Source organism: Neopelma chrysocephalum, unplaced genomic scaffold, assembly GCF_003984885.1.
Source record: "Neopelma chrysocephalum unplaced genomic scaffold, ASM398488v2 Primary Assembly neopelma1_45, whole genome shotgun sequence".
In the NCBI taxonomy this organism is placed as follows: Eukaryota; Metazoa; Chordata; class Aves; order Passeriformes; family Pipridae; genus Neopelma; species Neopelma chrysocephalum.
In genome coordinates this window covers 8,431,451-8,445,660 of record NW_020897704.1, presented here as the reverse complement: position 1 = coordinate 8,445,660, position 14,210 = coordinate 8,431,451, and the positions used below count along the sequence as shown (strand labels likewise).

Sequence of the window (14,210 nt, the reverse complement as noted above, 5' to 3'; positions counted from 1 at the left end):
GTGCTGGCTGACAACTGGCTGAACATGAGTCAGCAGTGTGCCCAGGTGTCCAAGAAGACCTGGCCTGTATGGCATCCTGACCTGTGTCAGAAACTGGCCAGCAGCACCAGGGCGGTGATCGCCTCCTTGTACTCGGCACTAATGAAGCTGCACCTCAATTCCTGTGCTCAGTTTTGGGTCCCTCATGACAAGAAAGACATTTTGGTGCTGGAGCATGTCCAGAGAAGGATAATGATGCTGGTAAAGGGTCTGGAACACAAATTTTATGAGGAGTGACTGAGGGAGCTGGGGGTGTTTAGCCTGGAGAAAAGGAGGCTCGGTGGAGATCTTATCACTCTGGAAAACTATCTGAAAGGAGGTGGTAGCCAGGTGGGGGTCAGTCAATTCTCACAAATAACAAGTGACAGGATAAGAGGAAATTGTGCTGGGAGAGGTTTAGATTGGATATTAGGAACAATTTCTTCACCAGAAGGATTATCAAGCCATGGAACAGCCTGCTCAGGGAAGTGTTATTTAAAAGATGTATAGAAGTGGCCCTTGGGGACATGGTTTAGTGGTGGGCTTTGCTATGTTAGGTTAATGGTTTAGTATCAAGATCTAACAGGTCTTTCCCAGCCTAAATGATTATATGATTCCATGAAAAACAGGAGTACTAATGTCTTTCTATTGCACGTTTTCTAAGGATCAATGCACAAAAATAATTGTGCATGTAAATAGCAGTGCCAATAAGCTTCTGTGGCAAAGGATGGCTCATTATTTTACTGTTAAGTTTGCTTTGGTGTTAGAGCAGTTACTCTTGTAGCTACTGTGTGCTTTTTAAGAAGGATTGTGTCGCTCTTCATGAGAAATACTCACTTTTCTTCCTTTTGTTGAACTAAAAGGCCTCTTTACCAGAGATTCTTAGGTTAACTACATTTCGGATAATTTTTAAGAAATATTATTTTTTATATTTACAAGTATACAATATTGATAAAATAGTGTTAAAAATGAACTGCTCAGGGTATGAAATATAAGTAAAAAAATGAACCTTAAGTATTATTCAAAATTTCAAAACTAGGTCAAAGTCAAACATCAGAAAAGATTGCTAGGATCGATAGGAATCTTTCAGTAAAGGTGAAAATCAAAAGGCTAATGTTCTGAAATGATATAAGTGATGAAGTTATACAGATGGATGTGGTGGCACCGTGCCGTGCCACTGCAATTTGGCAGTTTGTGCATAATTTTATATTATTTTGCACTTCCTCTTTGCTTATGTGTAAGCTTGCCTAGAGACTCGTTCTAACACCATCCTGCAGTCAGGACAGCAGTCAAGTCATGCTTTAGTACAGGTTATTTCTGTCCTTAACCGTTTAGTTTGTGATTCTGTAGTCACATATAATTTTAATTTTGAAATCAGCATGAGAAGCTGACATTGAACATGAAGAATAAATATTTTATGTGTATAGGCCCTTCTGGCTTGAGGAGCATCTGTTTAAGGTGGCTAAATGTGATCATTCAAAATAATGTATCCAGTAAGTGTATTTAATAAAAATATGAATAGTTATAAAAAATGGATTTTATCTACAAGTTACCTATTTTTTTGCCAGTATGCTACTTTGGAATGTATCTGTATAATGTATGTTATCCTTAATCAAAAGACTTCCTTCACCCAAACTTTATGTATAGATTTATTGAAACTATTGGGAAACTTATTAAATATAATTCTTATTTATTTGGAATTTTGATTAAAGAATTATTTTTTTAATTGTAAAATAATTTTTCTATCAGAAACTTAAGTGGAAGTAGCTTATATAAAATACTTTAAGTCTTAAAGCTGACAGTAATGATATATTTTCTTGTTCATTGCTCATACATACTTATTTTCATTGAAATGGAAAATTTAGATTTAGATTATGTCGGTCCAAATTACCTTTATCAGCAAATTAGCCTCTACTCACAATTACTTACAAAGTAGGAAGAATTAGCTTCTTTACTCAGTGCATCTTCTATTCCAGTCTTGCACCAATTGGCTGTAATGCACAGAATTTAGTAATCCATTTTTCAACTTGCTTAGACTAGAAAGCAACTTTCAAGAAATTCATTATTCCCATTAACAACTGTAGCTGAAATATCACAACTGGCACAATTTATTGTTCTTCATTACTTACTTTCAATGGCTGCAAGCAACCAAATGAACTTTATTTCTGCTGTGTGAAGAACAAAAATGTTTGTGAGTTAGTAACTTCGCTAGAAATAAAACTGACTTTTTTGCATCCTGCTTGATGTAGTGGATTATCTAATTATAGTAGTCTGCAATATAGGTATCTAAATGTGACATTAAAAAAATAGATTTAACACAGTATCTCACTTCAGTGTATTTAACTTGCAGCTAAATTTGCCTGGAGCAAAGGCAGACACACGGTAGTAATTTAGTATTTGTCCTGAAAAAGTGACCTAATAATGGTGCACTGGGCTGAGAACTGGCAGAGGACAGTGCTCAAAAGGTTCTAGTGAATTAGGCTACATCTGTCTGGCAATCATTCACCAGTGGTGTCCTTCAAGGTTCAATTCTAAGGCCACATCTCTTCAGTATTTCTATCAGTGATCCGGATACAGGAGTTGAATGCATCATTAGCAAGTTTGCTGATGATACTATACTGGGAGGTGCTGTTGTGTCTCTTGAGGGATAAGATGCCTTGCAGAGGGATCTTGTTAAATGGGAGCACTGGGCAGTCATCAATGATTTATTCAAAATTTGAAAATTTACCAAGAACATATGACAAGTTCTGCACCTATGATAAAGTCACGCTGATCATAAGTATAGATTGGGAGAGGAGTGTCTGGAGACCAGCCCTGCAAAAAGGGATCTGGAGTTCCGGTTGGCAGCAGCTCGATAGGAACCAGCAGTGTGCCCTGGCAGCCATGAGGGCAAACCCCATCCTGGGGTGCATCAAACACAGCATCACCAACTGGTCAAAAGGATTAATTATCCCACGGTATTCAGTGTTGGTGCAGTGTCACCTTGAGCACTGTGTGCAGTTCTGGGCCCCACAATTTAAGACAGATGTGAAAATTCTTGAATGTATCCAGAGGAGGGCAAGAAATCTGGTGATAGGGCTGGAAGGCATGTCCTGTGAGGAGCAGCTGAGGACTTTGGTCTTGTCTAGTTTGGAGAAGAGGAGGCTGAAAGGTGACCTTACTTTTCTCTATAGCTTCCTGAGCGGGGGAAGTGGAGAGGGAGGTGCTGAGTTCTTCTCCTTGGGATCCAGTGAGAGAAGGCATGGGAATCATTCAAAGCTGCACCAGGGGAGATTCAGACTCAACATTAGGAAGCATTTATTTAACGAGAGAGTGGTCAAATGCTAGAACAGGCTTCCTAGAGATGTGATCTATGCCTCAAGCCTGTCAGTGTTTAAGAGACCTTTCAACAATGCCCTTAACAAAATGTTTTAACTTTTGGGTAGCCCTGAAGTGGTCAGGCACTTGGACTGCGTAATCATTGTAGGTCCCTTCTAACTGAACTATTGTAACTGTTTAGAAGTTAGAGGCATGCAAGCCTTTGTGTGGAAAATGAAAATCAGAGGCTTCTGAAGCTTCTACTGTCTTCAAAATGTGGACTTCTACACATAAACTGCCTTGCTTAATTTTAAACCTATTTCTCTAAGGTTGCAGAACTTATATGGTTATCACATTTGTCTTCTCCTTCCAATAACTTTTCAAGCTTGAGTACTTCCTTCATCATCATTTTCCAAAAGGAGAAACGTCTCCACTGTGTAGAATTTCAAGACTTTTGTAAAGCTCATTTGTTGCTTATTTGAAAAATAAACCAACCAACCAAACAAAAACCAACCAAAAAAAGTGTGACCCAGATTGCTGCTGAGGAAGGGCTGCAGAGCAAGCCCCACAGTTCCCTGTGGAGTGTTGGCTTGATGCTCCTTGCACTTGCACAGTGAGAGCTGAGAACGATCCTTGCTATTGGCTTTTGTCTCTCTGCCAGCTGGGGCGGCTGATGACTTTTGCAGAAATCTTGGGAAAGAAGGATGTAAAGGTGATGAGAGGCTATTAGGTTTGTAGAGAAAGGAAGAAGATTAGTCACAAGACCTTGAGGTTGGAAGGCTGAGGCTGTTATGGGTAGTGGAAAATCCATCACAAAGTTCTCATTTAATTTTAGAAATATTGACAATATGTAGGCACAATATACAGTGATAAAGCTGTAGTACTTTTCCTGGACATGTAATGACAGAGAAGGAGAGGGACTTGATGAGATCACTTAGAAGAGCACAAGATCATTACCCCTCCACCATCATTCCCTACCATTTCACATCCCATAGCAGAAGTTCAGTCTCTTGTACAGCAGAAGCATCTAATTAGCTGGTTAGTGTTATACATAGAAATTAAATGAATAATTTGAAGATTCACATATTTTTATATATAGCTATGAAAAAAAAGTTCCCAGGAAAGGTGACAGATGTTTCTAAGGTGTGCATATAGTTTTATATGTTTGTCTATATTTATGTTATGGAAGGGACCGCCTTCAGCAACGTAGGTAACAGGTCTGCTGGGGAGTGCTTTAGCCACAGACAGATGGAGGTTGACACATGCCATGGAGAAACACCAGTGCTTTATACATTTTCATGGATATTTGTTTTCAATTATGAGTGAAGATGGGATGTTGTGATAAATGGACCTTTGGAGCAATGTGTTGTGATGTCTTATTTTTTAAAAAACCTAATTGTTGATTGTTTTCAAAATCTAGAAGATTTTTACTTCTTGTTTCCACATTGAAACAACTATATTATATTGGCTGACACTTCATATAGCCACAAAATACATCTTAAGGGGGAAAAAAAACATTGAACAGCTTTAGTCTATATTATAATTTAGTATCACTTAACTTCTGTTACCTTAATTTTTAGGTAATATTTCCTGTAATAGTGCTACCATACTCTCAGGATTTTTTTTTTTTAATTCATTTAGTATTTTCGTACCTTTTTAGATCTTTCTGAGAAATGCAAAATTAGGAAGATGAGCATTTGCTCATTGTTTTAGCTGATAAAACACCTTTTTGAATGAGGATGAAGGATGATCTGGGTAGAAAAAATCTCCCAAGAATGTATTTGTATACAGAAAGACAATAGGAATGTCTTATTTAGGCATTAACAAAGACTTCTTGTCATAAATTTGTCCAAAACAAAACATTAGCATTTCTGCAGTATTTGTCATTTACATCATGTAAGTATGACCATGCAAGTATCATACTTGAGCTTGCTAACTAAAGCCTGTTAAAGAATGTCTGTGATCCTTTTTGAAGAAAATTCTGCTAAATATAGACAAGCCATGTAGTAGATTAGTTGTATTAGCTCAGCAATAACCCATGCAAGTGATTATCACAGCTTTCAAATAGTAAATGTGCTACAATAAACCCATTGTGTATAGGTACTGTTTTGGAAACCATTGATTTGTACTGGCTTTATTTGCATTTATTTGTTATACTAAGAAATTGTTTAAGCTACAAATTGGTTTTCTCGCTATATTTCCTACACATTAATCTCACTTTTTTTTTTGGTCTCAAGTGAATGCAACCTCTATGTGTTCTTTCCTTATATTTCTTTGACTTCTTAATTTAATATTGTCTTTTTATTACCAACACTTTATTTTTGGAGGCCATTATTTTAGGAGGCCACCTTGTCTCTTGTAGTCTTGCCTCAAATAATTTGTAGCCTAAGAAATTAATGAGGATATATGTACCTAATCATTTCACATTATATATTTTTGGAATATATTGTAAGCTCTGACATTAATGTTTTCTTAAGATAGCGCAACTCAGTCCAGCCATCTATATTTTGGGTATTTTCATTCACTTGCAAGAACTTGCATGCACCACCACATTTTATTTCCTTGAGGTTGGAGGAATATTTTATTGTTTTAGACAGTGCATTTAATACTTAAGACTTCAGAAAAGTTGCAGTAAAATACCTGTTTATTCTGTCTTCAGAACAAGTTCATAGGCACTTGGATCAACATGAGGTGAAATACTTGCAATTTGCTTTCCGTTGGATGAATAACTTGCTGATGAGAGAAGTTCCTTTGCGGTGTACCATCAGGTTATGGGACACATACCAAGTAAGTACTTTTTAAACCTCCATAACTCTGGTAATGTGTTTTGGACATACCACTATCTTTGTGAGTGGTTTTTCTTGAACCTTTTGCCATAATGTCATCTAAAAATCATCACAATAAGAGAAAAAGCCTTTAATGATCACTACTACTTAGAAACATTTGATGTCTTCAGTCTTCTTGCCCTTCAAAACTAAGTACTTGATGTCATGAGAGTTTATAGTACTAAAATGAACACTCACTCAGAGTTAATGTCAATATTCCCTTTTGTCTCTTCAGAGAAGCAAAACATTGAATTGTACTTAATCAATGCCCTCCATCGACTGTGAGTGCCAGGCTTCTTATTGCCCATCTGTTTAACTACTCAATTCAATACTAGCTTTCAGTCTTCAGTTTTCAGCACCCATCCCATTGTCATGTCTTCTGTCTTATTGTTTGTCCAGACAAAACTCTTTATGTTACTGACTTCTGGTTGCAGTAATTATTTTTCCTCAATAATTTCTTTCCTGGCTGTCAAGAGAAAGAGTTGATATTGGAGAAAAACTGTTTATCTGTTCTCAGTTCTATTGCTCCATTTTCCAGTAGCTTCTGGTTGCAATTTCTAACTATGTATTTAAACTATATATCCTTATCTACCAATTTTGTTGTTGAAGTTAATGGGAAAAAAAACCCAAGAAAAAAGTAAAAAGATTTTAAATTCCGTAAGAATTTTCAACTGAATTAGGTAGTAAACATGAGGCTAAATCACAATTTGTCTTGTAAAGAGATGTAACATCTTTAAATATCAGTGTCTTTATGTCTGCTCATTATGTAGTAATGTTCAGTTAGTTTCATACACTTTAATGGCTGTTGCTTCCATCTGGGGTCCTTTTGCCTCCTTTGTCTCATTATAGTATCTGTTATTCACTGTAATATCTGTTATTACCTGGCATTTTATCCACTGGAAAATATTTATTCTGTATAAGACTTTTTTGATAAATTGAAAGATCGAACTATTTAAATGTTTCACTGTAGCTAATTTATCTCCTTTTGAATAATTTTGTCGCTATTGCTGGACTATTTCTGAGTCTTGAAGGTTTTTTACATGCTATTACTTAATACTTGATCATTAGCTTTATCTGTGTGTTAAAATCATGTAAGAGCACTTCCTTAATCCAGCTAACCAGCCATAGGTGCCCAAAAAAAAGATGTTTTTGCCAAAGCTTCACTTTGAGCTCATCTGTGAGTTATGATTCTATGTAACCTTGAGAAACGTCCTTTGAAAACCAAGTCTGTGGCTAATTTCGCAAACTGTTGCCATGCTGAAGGGAACCTTTTCTCATTGCTGGTCCATAGGCACCTCTTAAGGTACTCTTCAATGGGATCTTTATCAATAACAAGTGTTTCTGTTGATTTAATTATGACTTTTAACAAATTCTGCTATATGACAGTAGTTCTCTGAAGTATTTAAAAGCTTCATACTTAAATATTTACATGGGATTTCCAAGTGTATCTTTTAAATGAAGGTTTTTTATACCTAAATATCTAAATGGAATTCTTACACCTAGAGTGGGACTATTTTTGTATATTAAACAATATTAAGGAATAATTCTGTGTTTTGACTCAGCAGGTGCAGCAGATCTGTGCTGTTTTCTAGGATTCATTATTTAGTAGACTGTAGTGTATGCATTTCTTGTCTAATAGCGTATTTAAAACCGCGAAGAATATCTTCATGTAGACACCTCTATTACCAACCCTTTTTCTGAACAATCTCAAGCAATTCCTCAAATTGCTAATTAGGTTTCAGTTGTGCTGATACAAAACTTATTATCAACCTATAATATGGATCTTATCACCCTGACAATATGGATAATAAATGCAGTTAAACCTGCAAGAAAGAGCCAGTAAAATTTGGGAAAAGTTTTTGCTAAAGTGTTAAGCATTATAGATTTTTACACAAATAACTTGTCACTAAGCCATTCCACTGCATGTGATTTCTTACTTAATAATTTGCAACTGTATCAGCAGTGATGCTCTCTGAATGCAAAACTCTTTAGAGATGGAATTTGTTCAGTTGGTTGTATCATCTGATTCATATTCTTAACTGTAAAGCCTAATATAGGCCAAAAGGTTGTTTAAAGATATATTTTAAAGAAGTTTTTCAGAGGGTCTAGCTATGGATGAACTTGTGTTGTTGGATTTGAAAGAGCGATGTAAAATGAGTAAAGGCAAGAAATCTAATAGGGGATCTTATTTAAAAAAAATAATTAACTTTCCAGATACTGATGGGAGGAACAATCATACTAATAATTGTAAGGGCCTGGATAGATGCTTAACTGCTAGTCTCACTGTAGTCAAAGGCTGATGATCCTGTTATCAGGCTTGCTTTTGTTACGTTGTATCCTAAAGCACTAAAGTAAGGAAACATGGTGGTTCTGCTTAAATTTACACATTTTTGCCATCTGCTGTTTCAGTGCCTACTCAGTATGTGCATGTACTTTTACTCCCTGATATTCTTCAACCATTGTAAACAGAAATACCTTTAATTGCAGTATAAGCTCAGAGAGGTGAACTAGTCATGTTGCAATGTAACATCATCCACAGCAGGGACTACAGGCATCCCTACACTGTTGATGTGAGGGCTTTTGCTCAGACTCTACTGTAGTGGGTTTCTGTGGCTGGGTTTTGGTAGCAGGGGGCGCTACAGGGGTGGCTTCTGTTAGAAGCTGCTGGAAGCTTCCCCTGTCCAGTGGAGCCAATGCCAGCCAGCTCCAGGACAGACTTCCTGCCGCTGGCCAAGGCCGAGCCAATCAGGAGTAACAGTAACGCCTCTGTGATAACATATTTAAGAACGGAAGACTGTTGCGCAGAAGAAATTCCAGCCAGAGAAGAGTGGAGTGAGAACATGGGAATAACAACGTCTACGTTGTCTCCTGCACCAAGGCCAGGGCAGAAGGAGGGGCAGGAGGTGCTCCAGGCGCCGGAGCTGAGGCCCCTGCAGCCTGTGGTGGAGACCATGGTGGAGCAGCTGTGCCCCTGCAGCCCATGGAGGATCATTGGGGTGGAGAGACCCACCTGCAGCCCATGGAGGAGCCCATGCTGGAGCAGGTGGATGCATGAAAGAGGCTGTGACCCCGTAGGAGGCCCAAGATGGTGCAGGGTCCTGCCAGAGACCTGCGGCCTGTGGAGAGGGAAGCCTACGCTGGAGCAGGTTTTTCCCGGGTAGGATTTGTGGCCTCTTTGGGGGACCCATGTCGGTACAGCTCACCCACGAAGGACTGCACCCCATGGAGGACTGATCCACGGGACAGCAGTTTGGGAAGAGCTGCTGCCCTAGGGATGGACTCATGCTGGAGAGGTCCATCCCGTGGGAGGGATCCCAGGGGAGCAGGGGAAGGATTCCTGTCTCTGAGTAGTGGCAGAAACAACAACTGACCATAACCCCCATTCCCTGTCCCCCTGCACCACTGGGGGGGAGGAGGGAGAACATGGAAGGAAGGAGGGGTGGGGGGAAGGTGTTTTGAAGACTGTTTTATTTCTCACTGTTTGGCTCTTATAAATATAAGTACTATCCCCACTTTGAGTCTGTTTTGCCTGTGAAGGTGATCAGTCACTGACCTCTCCCAGCTCTTATCTCTACTCATGAATCCTTAGCTGTTTTTTTTTTTTCTCTCTCCTCTGTCCAGTTGCAGAGGGAGAGTGAGAGAGCAGCTTTAGTGGGTACCTGGTATCTGGCCAGGGTCAACCCACTACATCTACCTACCTTGTGGCTCTTGGGAAGGGATGGGGCATTTTGCAAGGCAGTGCTTACAGTCATCTCTAGTCCCAGTGTGTGACATGATGCGGGAACAGCATAGGAATGGTGCCAGAGGAGGGTCAGGTTAGGTGTGGCAGTCAGGTTCCTTCGTGAAAGAAATGGGAAGGTAGACGGAACTGCCAGATCCCTTCATGTCTGCACTGGGAGTGCATTCTGGCTCCCCTATTTCCTGTAGAAATCTGATGATTAGAGAACAGTGGCCCCTCTTAAAAGAAAGGGTCCTGCTGCTGATGTTTTCACAGAAAATAAAAATTTTTTCTCTTTTCTTCCTTTCTCTCCATCAAAGCTGAAACCATGCTTGTCTCGCTGAGCTGCCCGTTTTCCTCTGTTTGCAGTGGAAAGATAAATATTGTGCTGTTTCCAGCTTAAATTCTAGATTGGTCATTCTCACAGCAGGCCCTAGTTCTCATAAGCTGCAACAGGGTATTCAGGGGAATAACAGCACACTTAAATAGACTGCTGTTGTATATTTCCTAGTGTGACAGATAACTTCTGTTGACTGGAGGTGTTAGAACTGCATTCAGTCTCTCAAAATTTGTTACTGTTCTTCCATTAACTTTGTTGAGAATAGAACTGGACACTTACATGGTGTCCACCTCTGTCTTTGAATGTACAGTAGCAAAAGTACTCTGGCTAGTGTCATATTCTCTATCTAGTTTAATTTAGGATTCATCAATAGTTTTGTGGGCTCTATGAAGTAAATCACTGAACGTATAATCCAAAATACCTGTAGTTAAGCTAGTTAGAGTTTAGGGGAAGAGAAGTTTGGAAAGGTTTCCAATTCTCACTTCAGTGAATATTCTGTTATTCTATAACTGTATCTATGAAATCTACTAAAATACATCGCTGTCTTCTGTAGCACAACTGTATAAAGTATAAAAAGTAAAGACATTATGCATTTTACTTAAAAAGGATATGTGGAGAGAACTTCTTAGTCATAAATATTTAGTTTGGTTTATTCTTTAACCTGAACTGAATTTTTATGGGAGTGAATTATCTCACTTTTTTGCTTGATTTAGGCTTTTTGTTTTGTATTGTTTTGGGTTTTTTGTTTTGTTTTGGTTTTTTTTTTTTTGGTTTAAGATAAATATGGCAAATACCTTGTAAATTCTTTCAAAAAAGAAATTCCTTGTTAAGTTACAGCCAAGACACTCGAATTTTAAATATGTGGAACTGATTAATACGAATGTTCATAGACTTTGTCAAGTGTGAAAGATTCCACAAACCAAAATAGTGTAATGTAAGACCTCAGTTTTATCTTTTATTATATCTTGCCTTTTTATCTTATATTTTATCATCCTTTTTGACATAAAGGATTGGTGCAATGAAGTAGCATGACAGCTGAATTATTCATGAGATATAGGTGTTTAACATATTTCTATGGACTTACACAATGCAAGTTATTTTTATATTTGTTCCTTGCCAGAAGGGTGTTTTGACACTATTTTAAAGATTACTTTGCTATATGAGACTGACTTCTGTGGGCTTCTAACTTAAGATTCAACATACTGTATTAGAAAAAGTGGAGATGTCTCAATGCTCAGCCTCTGCACTGTCCGACTCTAAATAAATATTTTAAATGTTGGCCATCAAAGCCTCAAAAATATCCCTGCTTTGGACTAAGACATTTTATTGACGTTTGCATCAAGTTTTCATTTTTCTTTATTTCTTAAAATGTCTGTTGCCCTTCAGGCACTTTTGAGATCCACTATATTTATGTAGCTATGTACTCCTGTGTTGGGGGGAGAAAGCAATGCCATTACAGTGGGGGCATCCATTCTGAGCTCTTCATTTTTGACTGGAAATGGCACTACAGGACTTGAATGTCAGTGGTTGTATACCAATATTTAGAGCAGAACAGTGTTCAGTTTTAACTAGCAGTATTTTTAAACTGCTTTAATATTGAGTTCAAAACTACATTTGATTTGTAGACAGTTTGCAGCTGGAAGGAAGTCTCTAACAATGCCATCAAATCATCCTGATACAAGATAACGTGGCATTATGCTGACTGGTGTTTTCAATAGGATAAGCATTTTCATAGGCATACAATGAAGTGCATTTATTTTTTCATTAAAGTGTTTTCCTTCTGATCCGATGTTCTTACATAAATTACCTTTTTGTATTGTCCTCTGTGCAGTAATTTCTCTGTGTGACTCACTCTATCAGTAGTACTAAATTTTCAGAAGAGACACTGGCACAGGTTCCATAGCTAAAAACTTGCTGAGAAAAAAAAAAGAACATGAAAAATGAAAAAAAGTAGCAACTATCTGTATTAGTTTTCAATTCTAAATATGTAGTATCATATGCTATGTGGCTGTTTAGAGTTAAAATGTACAGCATAATATTTTCACCTGCCATGAAGTCTTTTTGTTTAGTACTGTTTAGCTGACTGATGCATTACCAGCTCACCAGTAATTAGGTTGATATAGCTGCCATGAGTCACAGACTCAGACTCATTGGATACACAAAACCAGGCAATGAGATAGGTACTGTTTACAGGGCCCTGCTGTCCTGCTTTGCAGCTTTGCCTTGTTCTTGCGTGAGGAAAACTTTAGTGTTACCAAGATACCTTAAGGCTTACCATGTAAAATAAGTGCAAATTAAAGCATATTTATGTAATCATACCATGTAAAATGCAAAACAGTTACAAAGATTTAGAAAAGGTATAGGAAAAAGCAAATAATAACACTGACAGAATTTGACAGTACTGGTGAGTTGATTTACTGTCTCACTGCTGAAATAGGTTTTTCTCCTAGTTTCTGTTCCCCTCAGCTCCTCTGTTATTATTCTTCAGATTAGCAAAGTGAGGAGGCTGCTGAGTACCACAGCCAGTGCAAGGGAGAGAGGATGAGAGAGAACAGCTATGGCTGCAGCCCTAGTGTTAGATCAGAATGATTTCTTCTCCTTATTTGCCATCTTTCCTAGGAAAAGTTTCCTTTTTGGTAGATAGTACATTTCTCGGGCTGCATACGTTAGACACACTTCAGTAGGGAGCACCCATTGCTGGTGGAGCCTGCTGGCTTGTATCTTTCCTCCTGAAATCCTGCAGATGGGTTCAGAAAAATATTTTTTTTCCTCCTTGAAATTTATTATTTCTTCTTAATCCAGGAGACTGATGCTTTGTTTGTCCAAGATAAATATTATTCATTTTTTTCTCACTTAGAACAAGTATTATCACATGTAATTGACCAGCCATATATATTCTTCCCTTCTTCAAGGAGGGCTGAAGTGTATTTTTTCTCTTTCTGACTTAGTATTCATTTTTATTGTCATGAAACTCATGTTGGACCTCATATACTCTACTGACCAATATGGTAACAGACATACTTGTTTCTCATTTATTTGTTGGTATCTTTTATGTAGCTCATTACTAGTTTTTGGATCAATTGGATTTTGTTTAATTTTATGTTTTAATATATAATATTTTTTAAATAATATATTTCAATAAATAATATTGGTACTATTTTCCAGAAGTGCTGAGAACCCATAAATCTTATTGAAGCTCATAAAAAACTGCAGAAGCACAGGGTTTCTCTTTATCTGGATGGAAAAGTAGATGTCTAACTCCAGGGAATTATTAAAATAAAAGTTTGGTTACAGAAATTAACACCAGTACCTCTTGCTCCCCCTTCCCCCACCCCAAACAAACAAACAAAAAGAAAGAGATAAAGAGGGGGAAAAAATATTATACAGAATAATGATTTTTGTCTGGTCATGAGTCATTGGAATTTAAGAAGTGTTCAAAAATGCAGTTATAGTTTTTTTCCTATATTTCTATTTTTTTATATAGACTCAGAGATTTTCATTCCCTGAACATGAGAATGATTTAAATCTGTTTTCCAGTAGTTGTCTTGTGTTTAGTACTCATTTAAAAAAAAAATCAATTAAAGTTGAAACTGGAGTGCATTTCTCAACAGACACTGTAGCATCTGTAAAAGAAAGATATTATTACTACTCTGGTCTCAAAGCCTTAAGCCATCTGAGACAAGAGACTCAAAATACATCTACTGAAAGCAGATTTAATTTTCCATGGCCAGAAATATAGAGAGCCTAAGAGCTCTCACTGTTCCAGTGGTCTGGTTTTTTTGGTTTTTTTTAATAGAAAGCATGGTTTGGACCATAAAGATCCTTGAACTAGGTTAGGTTAGAGCGGACAAAACCAAACATTTAGAGTGAGAGCAGAACAATGGGGAAGGTATATACCCTCTCATCTTCTGCAAGTTGCAAGATTTATTATATATTTATCAATGTTTTTACCTCTATGTGTATATCCAGGCTGAATTTCATTTACCATTTCATGGTTCAGTGACACAACAGC

The 14,210-nt window shown here is 37.6% G+C and overlaps 1 protein-coding gene across 2 annotated transcripts in view; it reads left to right on the top strand.

Annotated features, from left to right (window-relative positions):
- TBC1D22A (TBC1 domain family member 22A) overlaps window positions 1-14,210 on the top strand; it is a 152,988-nt gene that overhangs the window by 78,219 nt on the left and 60,559 nt on the right. For both annotated transcript variants that reach the window (XM_027679259.1, XM_027679260.1), the window contains exon 11: window positions 5,975-6,102. In XM_027679259.1, coding sequence (XP_027535060.1) covers window positions 5,975-6,102 — 128 coding nt within the window. The remainder of the gene's footprint in view (window positions 1-5,974; window positions 6,103-14,210) is intronic.